The 16735-nt window shown below is 43.3% G+C and overlaps 1 protein-coding gene across 2 annotated transcripts; it reads left to right on the plus strand.

Annotated features, from left to right (window-relative positions):
- Nucleotides 1–541: 541 nt before the first annotated feature.
- LOC137298344 (outer dynein arm-docking complex subunit 4-like) lies at nt 542–14731 on the plus strand. Of its 2 annotated transcripts, none has more exons than XM_067830560.1 (12): nt 542–708; nt 4941–5259; nt 7250–7381; nt 7599–7752; nt 8046–8101; nt 8293–8602; nt 9257–9784; nt 10624–10831; nt 11288–11374; nt 11818–12014; nt 12980–13048; nt 13412–14731. In XM_067830560.1, exons 2-12 carry the CDS (start codon nt 5116–5118, stop codon nt 14041–14043), a joined length of 2517 nt encoding a protein of 838 aa, XP_067686661.1. In that variant the 5' UTR covers nt 542–708; nt 4941–5115; the 3' UTR covers nt 14044–14731. The 2 variants fall into 2 exon arrangements, with proteins under 2 accessions (XP_067686661.1, XP_067686662.1); XM_067830561.1 differs by lacking the exon at nt 542–708 and adding an exon at nt 3906–4098.
- The last annotated feature ends 2004 nt before the right edge of the window (nt 14732–16735 follow it).

Genomic DNA, 16735 nt, shown 5'->3' on the forward strand with positions numbered 1-16735 from the left:
CGATTTACTGGTCCAGACTCGATTATTTACAGGCTGCCGCGATATCAGCTGGAATGTTTGCTGAGTTCGGCGTAAAACTAAACAAACCCAGTCACACTCACTTTTTACCAGGACACTACCCACGACTGTTTAAATGGAGCGTACGGTTGGGCCTGGAACAGAAATACCAGTGATCTATGAGCTACGCATCGATTTGACATGTCCCCAGACTACGATTTGTAATTAATGTTTGTTAGCAAAAGAGATCTTTGTGAGTTGATAACACAAAATTCTACTTCTACTGGTATACTTAGTGAGACCAGGTTCACAACAGCCTATACATGCTTGTTGAAAGAGGCAACTAAGTGGATCAGGTTCACTAGTGTTGTGTGGACACGATAAGTAACGAAAACAAACATCAACTTTCGAAACTGAGCAACAGAATATGCAAGACTTGTTTGTTTTAAAAGTATCTTGCCTCCGAAAATGAAATTCTCAAAACATTTTTAGAATGTGTCATATCGGGGTATACCCAGTCCTAGCCACCCTCAGCGTAGAGCTTATACCCACTGCTGTTTGTACACTTGACATAGTGAAAGGCAACTGACAACCAGTAGTCTTCACATTCATAGCGCATGATATGAGGCTCTCCAGACACTATACACTAGTGACCCAGTATCACAACACTCTGCGGACAGTGGACCTTTAAATACTTCCAGGAAGTGTCAGGTAGGGCATCAATTTTATTTGCTATATTCATTCTGAACCAATGAAATTAGCCCCAAACCCAGCCACATGTCAGGGCTAACGGATATCAGGCATTCAAAATGTTACCAGTCCAAAATGAATTTAACCATACCAAGAATTCTCTCAGATGTATGGAAGATTTAAAATTTGCTCAAGACCGTCGGCCTGGCTAGCTGTACGTTTACACCGTCAGTTACAAATCTAACCCGGACGGGCCTTGTTTCATACAGTGTTCTAAACCCATTTTGTTTCGATTTCATTAATTGTTTAAGAGGCAAGTGTACACACAAACTCCACCTTATTGTAATATAAAGTTGACAATTATAGAATTAGGCGATATCAATGTTTTAAAATGTTTAATGATCACTTGTCTCACTTTGAATGAAGATAGCTCATTGTAAGGACTGAAGTGTTGAAAATGCAGGAAATAACAGAATTTATGCAGAAAATAGTTTATCCGAAATGTTTTTTACGTGAACCGATGTACCTTAAGCTGTAGATGTTTTGCTTAAGAAGTGTTTCAAAGGATAAACATGTTCAATATTAAGCCATACACTTGTAAATAACATTATAAATAAATGAATGCAGAAAACCCGTTAAAATCGACCGGATTACAACTGGTCGACCACGACCCATTTGGAAGAGGCGACTAACGGGATCAGGTGATCACACTGTTAATGAATGTCATTGTGTCCAAATTGCGTTGTGGTAAATACATGCCCGTGATGCCAATCACCGGAGTGGCTGGTCCAGACTCCAGATAATTTACAGACTGCCATCATATAGCTGGCAAATTACATTGCGTGTCGTTTAACAACAAACAATGTAGATGATAAACAACGGGTATTTCATATTTTTACATGAGAGTGTCGTAAAGATCAATATTACCCGAGCGAAATATTTCGAGATATGTTTGATTAGGCGTCTTATGTTCTTGCGCTGTAATTCACGCCTGCTTTCCCAGCTGTATGAAATTCTGTCAGTAGTGTGAACATACCCAAGTCTAATTTCTGAAATAAGTCATGCTAGGGACCCCCATTGTTCACCACAGAACAATGCACGCTGTTCATGTACAAACATATGCTTGTACCATTAAGTCAGTATATATACACAGATCGGTGTCAAGCAATAAAAGTTTTCAATAAGTTGCCAAATATGTCGGAAAGAATGGGTTACATTCAGTTTGTTGTGTTTGCACGCTTTGTGCTTGAGGCAGGACACAGCCATATTCAACTAGCTGCCACTCAGATATACAAGTCAGCGTGAAATACAGAAAAAAACCCAAGGAACCTGATTCCTGTGTGGTGCCATTTACCGCGCCTGATACAGACACTAGAACAGCATTAATCAGTAACGAAAAATGTGTGTTTGTTGCAAAATCATTACGTTGAAAAAAGAAAACCCGATTTTTTTTTCACTTACATGTTCCGGGAGATTCCTCGGACGCTGTGTCGTCCCATGGATCGACAGTACTGAAGAACATATGTGGTGCCATATATGGACCTTACCATTGGTGGGGTAGCCTAGTGGTTAAAGCGTCCGCTCGTCCCGCCGAAGACCAAGGTTCATTTCCCCACATGGGTGCAATGTGTGAAGCCCATTCCTAGTTTTCCCCGACGTAATATTGCTGGAATAATGCCATTGGTTTATTATCGGTAAACGTGTATATTTTACATTTGGAAAGGCCCCGTATTGTTTCAAGTTTTGTATTAAATATGTTACTGGTATTCATAAGTCGCACATATTCCAGCATGACAACATTCTCTGGCTCAGGTACGTGTCATTATCTGACGTAAGTACCTTTGCAGGGGGTTAGGATATCAGCCGAGTAGGGGAAGATTAATATCTGTCAAGAGCACAGACAGATTATCGAGTGACACGAACTTGTTTACACAATAATGCTTAGGGAGAGGATATATTACCTTGTACCGCCACTGATACTGGCGAGATGGGATGTATTACCGTCATGAACGACGCATACCTCAAGTTACAAATAGTTGTAATGTCAAGTCTATTATATTCACCAAGTGTTACACGTATAAAACGAAAAAAGAGATCCTAAATGTTTACGTGTGGTTTATATGACGAAACCAGATACAGTGTTTGGGCTGTGATGTCAATAGGTACCAAACGGAAACGTCCAGCACGTGTAAACATGCCTAACAAAATACACACGCACGCTGTCTATACTTTGGGTGGCAAAGGGAACGATACACGTGTCACTAATACCTCTGGTGGTAAAGGGTACGACTCATGTGTCATCAATACCTCGGGTGATCAAGGAAACAACATATACACCATCAATACCTCGGGGGTCAAAGGAACAACACATTGTCGTCAATCAATACTTTAAAGGTCAAGGGAACAACAGATGTGTCGTCAAGGGAACGACACGTGTCATCAGTCAGTACCCCAAAGCTTGAGGGAACAACACATGTGTCATCAATACCTTGGGGGTCAAGGGAACGACATGTGTCTCATTAACACCCCGGGTGGTTAAGAATATGGCACTCATGTCATCAATACCTCTAGTGGTCAAGGAATCGACACACATGCCATTAGTGGTAAAGGGAATGGTATACAAGTCGTCTACACCACGGGTGGTCAAGGTCAACACGATGCCAGGTGCTTGAACTTGAGAAAACTCACATTACCCCTTGTGTTTACGTTTGCTTTACCTCAGTTCAGCTCTCCCTGGACAATGCGACCATGCACATGCCAAATTGTGGCCATATCCTATTGTAAATATGTAATTACGCAGCAAGTACCATACGGATACTACCTTCTTGAACAAGTTGTTCAAAGATTACGACAGTGTTTACAATAATCTCCACACGTACCTATTAGGAACTTCAAATGTGTAAATAAATTTGATAAAAACAAAACTTGAAACGAAACTATTATTCAAATCCCTGTGAAGGAGGACAGCAAGTAGGTACATCCAACAAAGCAAGGATATCAGAGATACGTCAACTTGATGTTTGCTCAACCTTAAAATACTAATAGAAAACACATTCCGTCAGATCAGTATTTCGCGTCTGTGCAATAGTGATTTTCCCTGAAGGAACACAAGCAGACGAGTGTAAAACTTATCTTTGATTTACATATGACCCGGATTAAGTAATGGAGACTTGCCTGTCACAGGTAAAACATACCGGTCGATTGCCTAGAGACTATCTACAACAGAATATACCCAGATTAACTTTCCTCTGTGATCAAACACCAAGATGGATCCCCGGTGCTCCATTTGTCATAGAAAGGACTCTCATATTACACCGATAGGTGTGCGGCCATACATACAACAGAAAGTATACCTGGCATACACTCTCGCGTCAGGATACGGTGGCTTGACTATCGCGTAGGCTGGAAAAGGTAAGGGAAGAAGATTAAGGACAGGGGACGGGAGAGGCACGGGTGTTGGGTCTGGGAAGACAGGGACATGTATATGTTATACAGCCTTCACTGGACACAGGTGGTAACATGATGACACTAATGTTTCCCGAACCTCTCAGAAAACTGTTTTAGATATACTTAGGGGCAAAATAAACTATACACCTATGTGTGATGGTTGTAAAGGTGAAACAAACAAGCACATGTTATTCGATGTTGTCTCATTTGATACGAGCATCAACGCTGTGTTTTAGACCTCACATTCGAAGTGCTGAGGCGACCGATTTTTTGCGCGAATCCAACATCATAATTAATGTATAGGTTTTTTTCTGTCAGCTTATACACCTGCCATAATTTTGTGTATAAAGATGATGCAATGTCGACATTAAGTAATTTTATAGAAGCGCATTATCTTTTACCTGTTATGTTTTTTTATTTGATTTTCAGCTATGTTTGTTTATGTGACAGCATGTTCTTACTGGTTAGTAAATGTCGTAGGCCGCACCCACAGTTTGTTTGTTGTATCACAGTCACCTTTAAGTAGTGATGTCAAGGCTGGACAAGCCAGTGGTTGATATTAACAGTAACACCGGTACGATGACACGTCATGAAACAAGTCGCCTAGGCTGACCAACTTTTCCACTTGGTAGGTTTATTGGAATCAGCCCATGGGGTGCCATAGTTTAGTGTTTCTGATCACTATGTCAACTGTTCCATATGGAACATACATAAAGAGAGTATGCATGATGAAAAGATGCACATCTCTCTGGACATTGGTGTGGCATTTGTAGTTGACTACATGTAATGGCCTTGTTTGGTTGCAGGTTTCATGCAAGACGACAGATTGATCAAGATACCGAAACGAAATCCACAAACGACCTCCATGTCGTCAACCTGTCGTGTGAATATTAACAATGGCTTGTGCTTATATGTAGCACCTTAGTTCCTCTGATAGATAAGTAATATATCTGGCTGCTGAAGAAAAGTCTGAGTGTAAATATGGCGGCTAGCGTTTCATTCGGTCGTCAACGTGAGAAGACCTCGTTCCTGCGCACACGTTACCTGTTTGACATCTACATGCGCGAGGGTGATGCGCAGATGAAGGACAAGAAGTACCGGAAGGCTGTAGAGAGTTACGACGCTGTGAGTACAATATGGCCGCCCCCAGCATGCTATTTACACAAAAGGGTCATGTTCCTTATTCCCTTTTTGAACTTGCCACAGTTAAGCAAACGAGGTAGTGAGTTGTTTCATACGTCACTTGTCAAAATGTTTGAAAACGGAGGGGGGGTACTCAAACTGGGCTCTTACTAACAGGGGAAGCATACTGGGGTCTTTGACGCGACGAGCGAAAGCTACACCCCATCCTTTCTACCTTGACCTTTCTCTTTAGTGACTCCCCACCCCACCCCCACCCCCACCCCCTTGATTCTGCCGACTATTCACTGATGCAGGAGCAAACATACACTCTGAAACGTCTTGTTATTCAAAATACAGACGTTGACATCCATAAATCATGCTTTTCTTGACCTCCCGAGTTATGATCGAATTAATTACCCACTAGGTTTAAAATTATTCATTTTGCACTTGAATAAGACATCTTAATGCAGAAACATATTTGAGGACAGTTGCGATAATTAGTGTTTCGAGATAATACGCTCCGGCAGTCCCGCACCTTCATGGCTGTGTTAAGACCTACTGATTATGTGTTTCTTGGATTGCTAGCACGGTACCCTTTCAAGTCTAGATATCGCCAGAGTCGTGTCTTACACCTACATCCAGTTCGTTTTCCTCCCCTACTATTTGGTTGAAAATGTATACTGAATGAAACAAATAAGGGAACATATACCGTCATGGTATATGTTCTTTATTCTCAGATTAACTCCCACAGCGCTTTTCAAAGCTGGTTATGAAAACTGGAAAATATTAAATATTAATAAATATTTATTTGTTTTTCCGAGTATATATTAGGTATGTCTAATGCCCGTTGAACATGATCATAGTAAAACAGAGGAATCGGTATCGCCCGTTCGTTTTGTTATGACCTGAATATGAAGACTGAATCAGTGAAGTATTTATCATTCATGAACTGAAATTAATAAATTCCCGAGACCGACTTTTGCATCTGAATAACCGAAAAAGAAAGCCATGATACACGAGCAGTACTTTGAATAAAGCCGCTGTGTCATGTACCCCGAAAAGTTAATAATATCAAGTTCAAAGAATGTTGTGCCACGAGTGAGATAAGTTCAAGTTTGGCTGACAAAAAGTTTATTGAGGCACTGCCATGCTGTGTTAGTATACGGCCATATATCTGGGAGACCTATCATTCAAAACTGCTCCAAGAGAGGTGAGGACGGTGCGTTATCTGTGAGTGACATGTAGATATTGAGCACAAGCGACATCCCATTGCAGCAAGCATGTAGGCCGAGTTATGGGTCTTTTAATTACCATTTGACATACACGCCATGATTAACCCAGGCAGTTATTATACAGAATTACTGCGATTACGTTGGGTGGAGTCATCTAAGGTTCGCCATGTCAGATGAAGTTCATGAATGGGCCTTTCATCTACTACTACTACTACTACATACACACATAATGTGTTCTGTTTTTTCCGAATTTCTTCTGGTGCGATAATCTTCCTTGATGTGTACACGTGGGACTTATGGGAGGGACGGGTAGCCGAGTGGTTAAAGCATTCGCTCGTCATACCGAAGACCAGGGTTCTATTTCCCACTTTTGTGAAATGTGTGAAGCCTATTTCTGGTGTGAACCGACGTGATATTGCACTCACTCATGAATGTTGCCGTGACAGGGCCCACTGATCAAAGTGTGTTTGATTAGTTCGTGTTCATGAACTTCTGGGGCGGTGCTTTGCATAACGTTGGCTCGTCACGCCGACAACCCTGTTCGATTCCCCACGTTGCTACAATGTGTGAAGCCCCTTTGTGTCAACCGCCGCGATATTGATGAAATATTGCTAAATGCGACGTAAACTATATTCACTCACTCACTCACTCTCACATGAACTTCATAGACGTAATTTACATCGGGCATATCTCCAAACACGAAGTTGACTCTGACCTGAAGTACCACCAAAGGATACTAAGTATTGCATGTGTTGTTGCAGGCGCTCCGACTAGACAAATCTAACCTGGCGGCCCATGTGGGGAAGTCGCATTGTCACCTGCGTCTGGGACACGCGAAGCAGGCGTTAGCGGACGTGGAGAAAGCACTGTCCATTGATAATGTCTATCCACCGGTAACTACTGTCCTGGAATGTTTTTTGAAGTTACAAACAAACTGCCTCTGTCATGTTTCGTATTTGAACAGACATCATCTTCACCAGATACACATTTGATCTGTATACTAGCGTATACAGCCTGCTGACGTCACACACAGTTGCTCGGGTAGACACTTTTCCATGGATGGCATATCACTGAATGATAAACAGTGATTGGGGTGATCTGATGTTACAGGCAGTGCTCCAGAAGGCCAACATCTTCTTCACGCTCTGCAACTACGACATGGCGCTGCTCTTCTACCATCGTGGTCACAAGGTCAGTCCAAATAGCGTCCAGTTTCAAGAGGGCATCACCAGATGCCGACAGCACATCACTGAGGCCACTGCAGGTATATAAATCCTTTGTACACCAGCAGGGGAGTGGTTGAATGTGTAGCATAGCAAGGATTTCTACAGCATTTCAGTTATCTCAGGTTGTCCTCGCAAAAGAACAGAAGCAACCAGTTTTAGGGACGTTGTACCAGCTGTGATGACTGATGTGAAAGATTAAAGTCTCCCAAGTTTACTTAGGATTTACGTGCTACACCGAACATATCTCTTTTTGCACTTTGCACATGCGGGTTAACCTTCGTCCCAAGTCACAGATGAACCGAATATTTCATTCTGTATGCTAACCTTTCAGGCAAGACGATGAAACTGACAGAGGCTGGAGACTTGACCCTCTACGTTCACAAAAAGGTACAGGAACCATAATCGCGAAAAGCCTCGGCCGGTGTCACCACCTGTAAAACCTGTATTGTAGGATTGTAGAAGTTATTCACTGACGTGCACGATATATATTAAAGTTCATTCTATAAAACTAAAACTATTATTTAACACATCATGATGTCACATTATATACTCTAATCCTCTTTTATTCATGGACACAGATGAGGAAGATGGGCGGAGCTAGAACACAGAGGGACCAGCCCACCAGAGACCCTTTATCACGTCACAGCAGTGCAGGAAAAGCTAAGAAGAAATACGTTAACCCATTATTCAGATTAGGTAGAAAACAGCCAATCAAGTTATCACGAATCGGAAACAGAGCCAATCAAAACAGGTCGAACAAGTCAACAAATCAGAGTCGAGGTTCAGGCGGGACTGTGTATTCGGAGCCGGACGAAAGGACCATGCGGGAGATACTTGGCGAGCTGTATGGTGACAGGGTCTATCTGAGAGACGTTGTCCGCCAAACAGGTACTTTTCATTACGTCTCTCGGGTCAGCATGAGATCGTTACATATATATCATACACGGGAGTTTAACGGTATTTACATAGATGTATTTATAGTAATAGGTATCTACCTGACCACGGAGAGGTTATTTGTTGGTTCTAATTAAGTACAAGCGTTTATTTATGATCAGCCCTCAGCAACGCTTGCTTGTCGAAAGAACCGACTAATGCATGTCGTTGCAACGAAATTGCATAGATCAATGCTTATCTTGGATCAGTGGATTTTCTGGTCCAGACACGATACTTTACAGATGGTCGCCGTGTGGTTTGAACTAAGTAGCGTATACAGAGACCGAAACCTTAATACCACTAAACATATTTCGGGTACCGTACTTATAGAAAATTTTACGGTCCTTATAAGCCATTTGTGTAACAATTGACCACTACATGTGTATAGTCTTAAACAAAGTTGTCGGTAAAAAACGACGAGACCATATGGACTGGTTCCCATTTCCTCATCGGTATGTTCTTGTTTTTCGTATCTTTTCCTTGACTATGAAGTTTAGGGTGTTTAGAGAAGGCTGTATTGGAACGGTCCTAACGCGTGAATCTGTTATATAATTACATTCCCATTTTTCTATGGCATTGACATCAACATCACTTTTTACCTGTCTCCAGATGAAGGAGAGTCTCAACTTGATGTTGAAATCAACTCTATAGCTGAGAATGGTCTTCATTTCCTTCTGGAGAGGGTGACCTACTGGAATCTCAGACGTCTGCCCCCAGATCCCCCTCCATCCCCTCCACTATCACGCAAACACAGTCGCCAGGGAAGTAGTACACTGCGGACACTCACAGAGTCTCCACTTCCTAGACAGAAGAGTTCCATCTGGAACAGAGAGGTCAGCGATCTCATTAGGGTCTTGAATGAAGAGAACTCACGGGATGACTCTGAAGAGGAAGTGGAAGGTATTGTGGGATACAGACCTTACAAAAAGGAAAAGAAAAAAGTTAGAAAACTGCATTTTGAGTTTGCCACCTACAGACCGGGAAGTGAAATGAGCAGGAGAAGAGGAGAGGACAGCGCCAAAAGCGGACAGAAGAAGACACAGGATCAGATAGAGCAAATGGCAGACATTGTAGAGGAAGAAGAGGAAGATCATGTTCTGGACTACTTGATGAGGGAGCTAGCGGACATTGTGGATGGTAAGGCGTTTATTGGTGTTCGTGTTATTGACAAGTAAATCTATTTCGGGGGGTTTGTATTCCTGGTTAATTTTATCTGGTCACAAACTGAATGTAGTAGCAGGTAGTGCACATGACATTCACGCATATGCATACAGGCGTCGGAGAGCGTCAAAAGAAATCGGCTCTGACATCAACTCATCTGGAAACGTGTTGCCATTTCTGACGCTGAACGCCCTCAACGTAGACAGTCACGCTGGTGTTGTGTTGTCAAGGTTCTTTCTCTGAGTGAGATCATGCCGAAATTAGCGTTTGACAGTGTGACGACATTCAAGCAGTGGCTGAATGTGACGTTACAGTCACCCTGTCAGCAGAGCGTCATGAGCGTCACGTCCATTTCTCGCTATCGAATCCAGAACCCAAACCGGAAACAGGAACTCAACACGGACACGAGATACAGCAGGTGCCTCGTCAGTTGCTAAATCACCGGAACTGACACAAACATTGCACCCGTTCGACTTCTCACTGCAGGGATTGGGAGCGTTACATTTCGTCATATTTTGGTCATGTCGTTTAGAGGATTTAATACCAACTTCCAGCGATAACTACCTTTGGCATACTACTATTTAAATTTTGTCACCAATACAGATATTATATAGCTTATATCAATATCATTGGCGCCAGTTTCTAACACGACGTGTTACCATAGGTGGAACGCACACATGTTTTATAGATTCAGTTTACCATTAAGGATTATAAACTTCGTTAAAGTTATAACAAGACAATTCTTTGGAAACACGCTGCGTTATCGCCAGTTGATGCAAATTCTGAAATCTGTAAATCAAAACTTGTTATTTCAGCTTTTGAACATGAAGACTATGGAGAGTGCAAACGGAGGGCCTATGTTTGTCTACAGACAGTATACAACTACACCGAGGACGAGATAGTTGACAAGCGCGACGTTGTGGCCAGGATACACAGTTTCCTTGGTAACGCACATCTGGAACTAGGTGAATATGAAGAAGCACAGGAACACCACGAGAAAGACCTCGCCATTGGAGAAGAATGGTGAGTGGCATGTGCTATCAATACCTTCGGTATATATACACATAGTGGGCGAGTTTAGTTTTACGCCACGCTCAACAATATTCCAGCTGTATGGCGACGGTTTGTAAATAATCGAGTCTGGACTAGACAATCCAGTGATCAACAGCATGAACATCCATCTGCCCAAATGGGAACCGATGACGCTTGTCAACCAAGTCAGCAAGCCTGACCACCCGATCCCGTTAACATGGCAAGCATGGGTGGCTGAAGACCTATGCTACCCCGTATCATGCAAGCACAAAACATATTTCAATGTTACACTTAATACACTATAAAACACCTGTATTAACACATTTGTATCTATCTATCTATCTATCTATTTATCTATCTATCTATCTATCTATCTATATAGATATAAAATATATAAATAGTACGACGTTGCTATGCTATAATATTTCATATCATGTCTTTTCCCAGCAATATTGACGAACCAGTATCACGGGCTCTTGGAAACCTTGGCCGAGTATTCGTGTACAGGAAACAATTCCACAAGGCATTAGGGGCGTGAGTGGATGATTCTCATTTTAGTCCATAGAGTAAACAGATAGCACAGCAAACATAGTAGAGTGAACTGCACTTATAACGAACATCTTATAACGAACTGACGGGTGTGACGAAAAGGTTGTTGTGCCAGCCACTTGCTGCATATTACAGTCGAAATGCGTTTAACCCCCATTTACGCTTATAACGAACTAAAGTTACTTGTTCCTTAAGTTCGTTATAACAGCTGTGTAGTGGACACCTCTGTTTCATCTCAGTCTTTAGAAACATCCTAGCGATGTCGTATTGTCATGCAGTTTATCGCTTTCAACGAAACCCCAGAAGTGTCAGTAATAGCTATTGTTTTGCTGATCACACCAACTCGTAAAAAATGAAGCAAAGCTCGTTAAACGTTAGTCACTTGCCAACATGGATAGACATCATTTTCCAATATTTTGAAATCTCAGATTTGCAAGGAAGACGAAGTTAGCGGAGAGACCGATCGAGAGGGCGTGGCTCTTCCATGAAATAGGGGACTGTTTCCTGAGTCTCAGCCAATACGGTTACGCAAGGGATTGTGGGAGGAAGTCTCTGCACGCAGCGGAAGAAGCAGAACATCGTCTGTACCAGCTCCAGGCCTGCGTCCTCATCGGAGTTGCCCAAGGTACCCGGTCAATGTCTTGTCGTAGTCAGACCAGCTTGTCTCACATAAGAAAACTGGAAGCACTAATTCATAGCATTACACACGGACGTAACTGCGAAATAAGTGAGCATGTCCATGCCTACCGGACGTCCTAGTCGTACTGAATGTCAAGGTCAGAAAGAAGTTGTCAAGCAAGTAGTATTCTGTTTGGCAGGCAAGGATGATGATACTGTAACGGGGATGGACCATCTGTGAGGAGATGTCTGTCAATACCCAACTGTCAACAAGAATACAACACAGTGTAAAATACCACAGCACAACCGCTTAGCCCACTCACCCAGTGGAAGTCGCGGTGGCTGAGCGGGCTAGGCGGCTGATTCTGTGTGCTGGCGATTAGGTGCCTGACTCTGAGGGTGCGGGTTCGAATCCCGGATGGGACTCGACCAAAAAGGTGCTCGAATTTGTACTTTACTAAGAAAGTGAAATCCCAAATATGACATATGTTGCATTTGACCACTTTCTAAATGACATCGTGTAATCACACAGCACACTATTGGTACCACGAAAGACAAAACATGGCGAAAAGTACCACAGCATTACTTCAGGTACTACTACACACAAGTTGCAATTCCAGTAAGAGTTGGCCACTCTTCACGTTAATCTACAGTGAAAGGGAACATTTTGATAGAAACTCTCTATGGAGGTATCCGTCCATTGTCTCGGGGGTGTTTCCAGGAGTTAGAATACCGATACCTAACGGTCGCCTGTGAGATTCTTGGTTTGTTTCAGGAGTTGTATTACAGATGCATAATGTAAATGCAAGTTTGATGTGGGAGAAAATCACGAGATGATGTAGGTTTTAGATGTTTCCATTTTGGTAAAATCGTCAAACACGATAGTACTATTTATGGGAAATCTAGAAACATTATCATTGCGAACCTGAGATTCCTGTCTTCCGTCATAGCTGCCTGTTACATTTGTTTCAGTTAAACTGAGGGAATACAGCGATGCTTATGTTCTCTTTGAACGGGGTCTAGACCTTGCCAAGATAGAAGGTGAGACATAGCAACCCATCGACTTCACGAATGTGTGATCCTGAGTGCACATTGTAAACCAGGCTTCTCTTTACATATTTAGCACCTATCAAATGCCAACATATTATGTTTTTTTCACTGCTGGTGTTTATCTGTGTTTATACGTCTGTCCATAAACATAGATAAACCAAACGCAAGCATATGGAAAAAGCTGGACAGCAAGTGTATCGCACTCGAACGAGTGTCAATTCCAAGCGAATTCAGACCAAACTACTTTGACTAAATTTACTTTGTGAATCGATCATTGGGGTAGATGCTTTCCCACACAATCCTCCCTTCGTCTGTATATTCTTTTGAGAAACATCGGGCAATTATGTATTTCAGGAGACCGTGACTCTGAACAGATGATAACACGAGCTTTAGGTGAGGTGAACACCCGTATGTCAGAACGGGCCAAGGCACGAGGTCATAACAGACAGTTGTCCCCGGACATTGGTCAAAGCAAGCAGCCTTTTGAATCAGGACACGCAAACATACAAGAGGCAGGAGGGGAGGGGAATAAGGTTAACAATACCCTGCTTGAAGACAGCAGCGACGAAATTCAACCGACAAAAGTCATTAACCATACCCCGGCAGACGGCAAGGAAGAAGGAACAGAGCGGTCAATAAAGAGTGGCCATACAGGCTCAGAGGATAGGGAGCAGACGAAAACGATTTACTCTACATCAGTGGATGATGTCAGACACGAACCGAACAACCCAATTCTAGAAGATCCACGCAAGAGTCAGCAGGAATCATTTATAGTGAATGAAGATGCTAGGGACACTCCAGACGATCTTCCCGACACAGAGACAACAGATAGTGATACTGTCTCTGATGATCATCAGGAGACTTCTGCCAGGGACGAATACAGTGATGGGACAGAGGCTGACTATGAAACAGCGAGTGATACTTCCACTGTCAGGGACGACTCTGGTGATAGCACTTTCCAGGGAGACCGTCGATCCCGGGCTTAGACATGACGACTGGTGGTATCCGGGTCGATCTCGGGCCTATATCTTGTGCTATTCGGGTGTATCTCCGACCTTGACAGGACTACTTGTGCTATCCGGGTCGATACCGGGCCTGGACAGGACAACCTGTGGCATCCGGGTCGATCTCGGATCTGGACAGGATAACATGAGGTGTCTGTGTCGATCTCGGGCTTAGACATGACGACTGGTGGTATCCGGGTCGATCTCGGGCCTATATCTTGTGCTATTCGGGTGTATCTCCGACCTTGACAAGACTACATGTGCTATCCGGGTCGATCTCGGGCCCGGACAGGACAAATTGTGCTATCCTGATCGATCGGGGCTTTAGACGACTTGTGGTATCTGGGTCAGTCTCGGCTCTGTACAGGACGACATGTGGTATCCGGGTCGATCTCGGGTCTTGACAGAACGATTTGTGGTATCCGGACTGCTCTCTGCCCCGACATAACGACCTGTATTCGGGTCGATCTTGGGGCAGGGCACGAGGGACCGTTCATAACCGCTCATAACGGACTGTTAATAACTTATGGCTAGAGGACATCCGGGTCGATTTCGGGCCAAGACTGGACGGCTTGTGTTTTCTAAACGAGGGAGCTTGCTGATGAAAGTGGCTTAATGCAACGTCAAATCAGGTTAAATTCATTGTCACTCAATAAATGACCTACTGTTATCTACCGTGTTGTTATTTGAGCAGATTTCCTGAAAGTCCAAATTTTCCATAATACCCCTAAAAATGTAACACCATAAAACACCATAGTGCTGAATGATAGAAAACTCAAAATGGTCACCGAGACACAACGTACATGGTTTACGTAGACCACGCACACACACACACACACACACACAGAGGGAGAGAGAGAGAGAGACGCTACAAGTAAAACGGCGCCACATGATCGGATGATCAGATGATGACCTTTTACATTCATGAGCTATAACAGATCCTCGCCGTCATTACGTATATATACATATGGAAATTAATTAAGCAACACCAAATTCAAAGACACATAAAAACTTAACAAAGTTTAACGAAGTAATTTTGATGATTGATTATTCAATTTTGATGTATTGACATACAGCATGAGCTTTTCATGGGTTGATATGACGCGCGTGAAGCTTGCACAGCGCACGTGCATTGCTTTAACCTCAACTTTCGAAAAATGCACTTTTTCCCTGGGGTGTTTACAAGCGCAGGTTGTCGATTGCATTCGGTTTTTCATTCATTTCAATGTCATGGCACGTAGGAAATTATCAGAGGCCACTCGTTGGCAAATAATCGGCATGAGGAATGCTGGTATGTCTCTAAGACAAATCGGGACTCAAATCGGACGACATCATTCCATAATTTCAAAACTTTTGAAAAAATACCGGGCCACTAATGAAGTTAAAGACCTGCCTAGACCAGGAAGACCCAGGAAGACCACAGTCCGGGAGGACAGAGCTTTACTGAGACTTGTACGGCGCAGGTCCTTCGACTCGAGCTCTCGGTTGAGACAGGAGTGGCTTCCAGGGAGACCCATCTCGAACAGGACTGTTCGGAATCGTCTGAAAGCTGCAGGATACCGGGCAAGGAGGCCAATCAAGCGACCCAGACTGTCTCCAGCCCATAAGGCAGCCCGACTGGCCTGGTGTAATGACCGTTTGCACTGGAACATTGCCTCTTGGAGGAAGGTCCATTTCTCAGATGAGAGCCGGTTCTTGCTGCACATGGTGGACGGTCGTACTCGGGTCTGGAGGCAGAGGAACACAGCAATGGCTCCACGGAACATCCAGGAGACTGTGGCCTTTGGGGGAGGTTCCGTTATGGTATGGGGGTGCATTTCCATGAACTGCAAGTTGGATATCATTACCATCCGTGGCAACCTTAACGGTGTTCGTTACCAACAGGAGGTTCTTGACAGGGCTGTGGTACCTCATTTTGAGAACCATCCTCTGGCAACGAGACCCATATTTATGGACGACAATGCTAGACCTCACAGGGCGCATGCTGTAAATGATTTTTTGCGGCAAAATGCAATTGACAGAATTCCATGGCCTGCCATGAGCCCTGACCTCAACCCCATTGAACATTTGTGGGACTTTATTGGCCGTCGTGTGAGGCAGAGAGACCCACCAGTCCATAATCTCAACGAATTGACGGCTGCCCTGCATGAGGAGTGGAACAGGATCCCCCAGAATCAGATCCGGAGACTCATCCAAGGAATGAGGAGGCGTCTGGAATCGGTGGTGCGTGCGCAGGGAGGACACACTAGATATTGATGAAAGTCGGTGTGCAGACTCTCAGATGACTGTTCTTTCTTTCCATGTGACATTTGTGTTAATACACCTGACAACAACGTCTGTGGATGAATAGTAAATTGTGTCCATTTTTTCATGAATTTAAGACAGTTTTAAGAATTTGGATTTCGTTGCAATAAAGCAAAGTCTTGATACTTTTTCCCTTTAAGTTGTTTGTCAGAGATCGTCTGTTGAATAAAAAAGTGTCAAACTATATCAACCCGGCATATTTTGATTGTCAGAACACTTCAAAGTTGCTCCAATAGAAAAAATTGGGGTGTTGCTTGATTAATTTCCAGGTGTATATATAATGGCAAACTCAAAATACATGGTCGGTGAACTGTAAAACTTATCTAATTAACGGCACTGCCGATAAACGACGCCATTTCCAGTCCTATCG

This window comes from Haliotis asinina, chromosome 10 (assembly GCF_037392515.1).
Source record: "Haliotis asinina isolate JCU_RB_2024 chromosome 10, JCU_Hal_asi_v2, whole genome shotgun sequence".
NCBI lineage: Eukaryota > Metazoa > Mollusca > Gastropoda > Lepetellida > Haliotidae > Haliotis > Haliotis asinina.

Bases quoted from the DNA above. Each gene is read 5' to 3' on its own strand.
- LOC137298344 (XM_067830560.1), top strand. From the start codon at position 5,116: ATGGCGGCTAGCGTTTCATTCGGTCGTCAACGTGAGAAGACCTCGTTC. The intron at 8,102-8,292 runs GTACAGGAACCA...TCATGGACACAG, and splicing joins CCCTCTACGTTCACAAAAAG to ATGAGGAAGATGGGCGGAGC. The intron at 11,375-11,817 runs GTGAGTGGATGA...TTGAAATCTCAG, and splicing joins TTCCACAAGGCATTAGGGGC to ATTTGCAAGGAAGACGAAGT.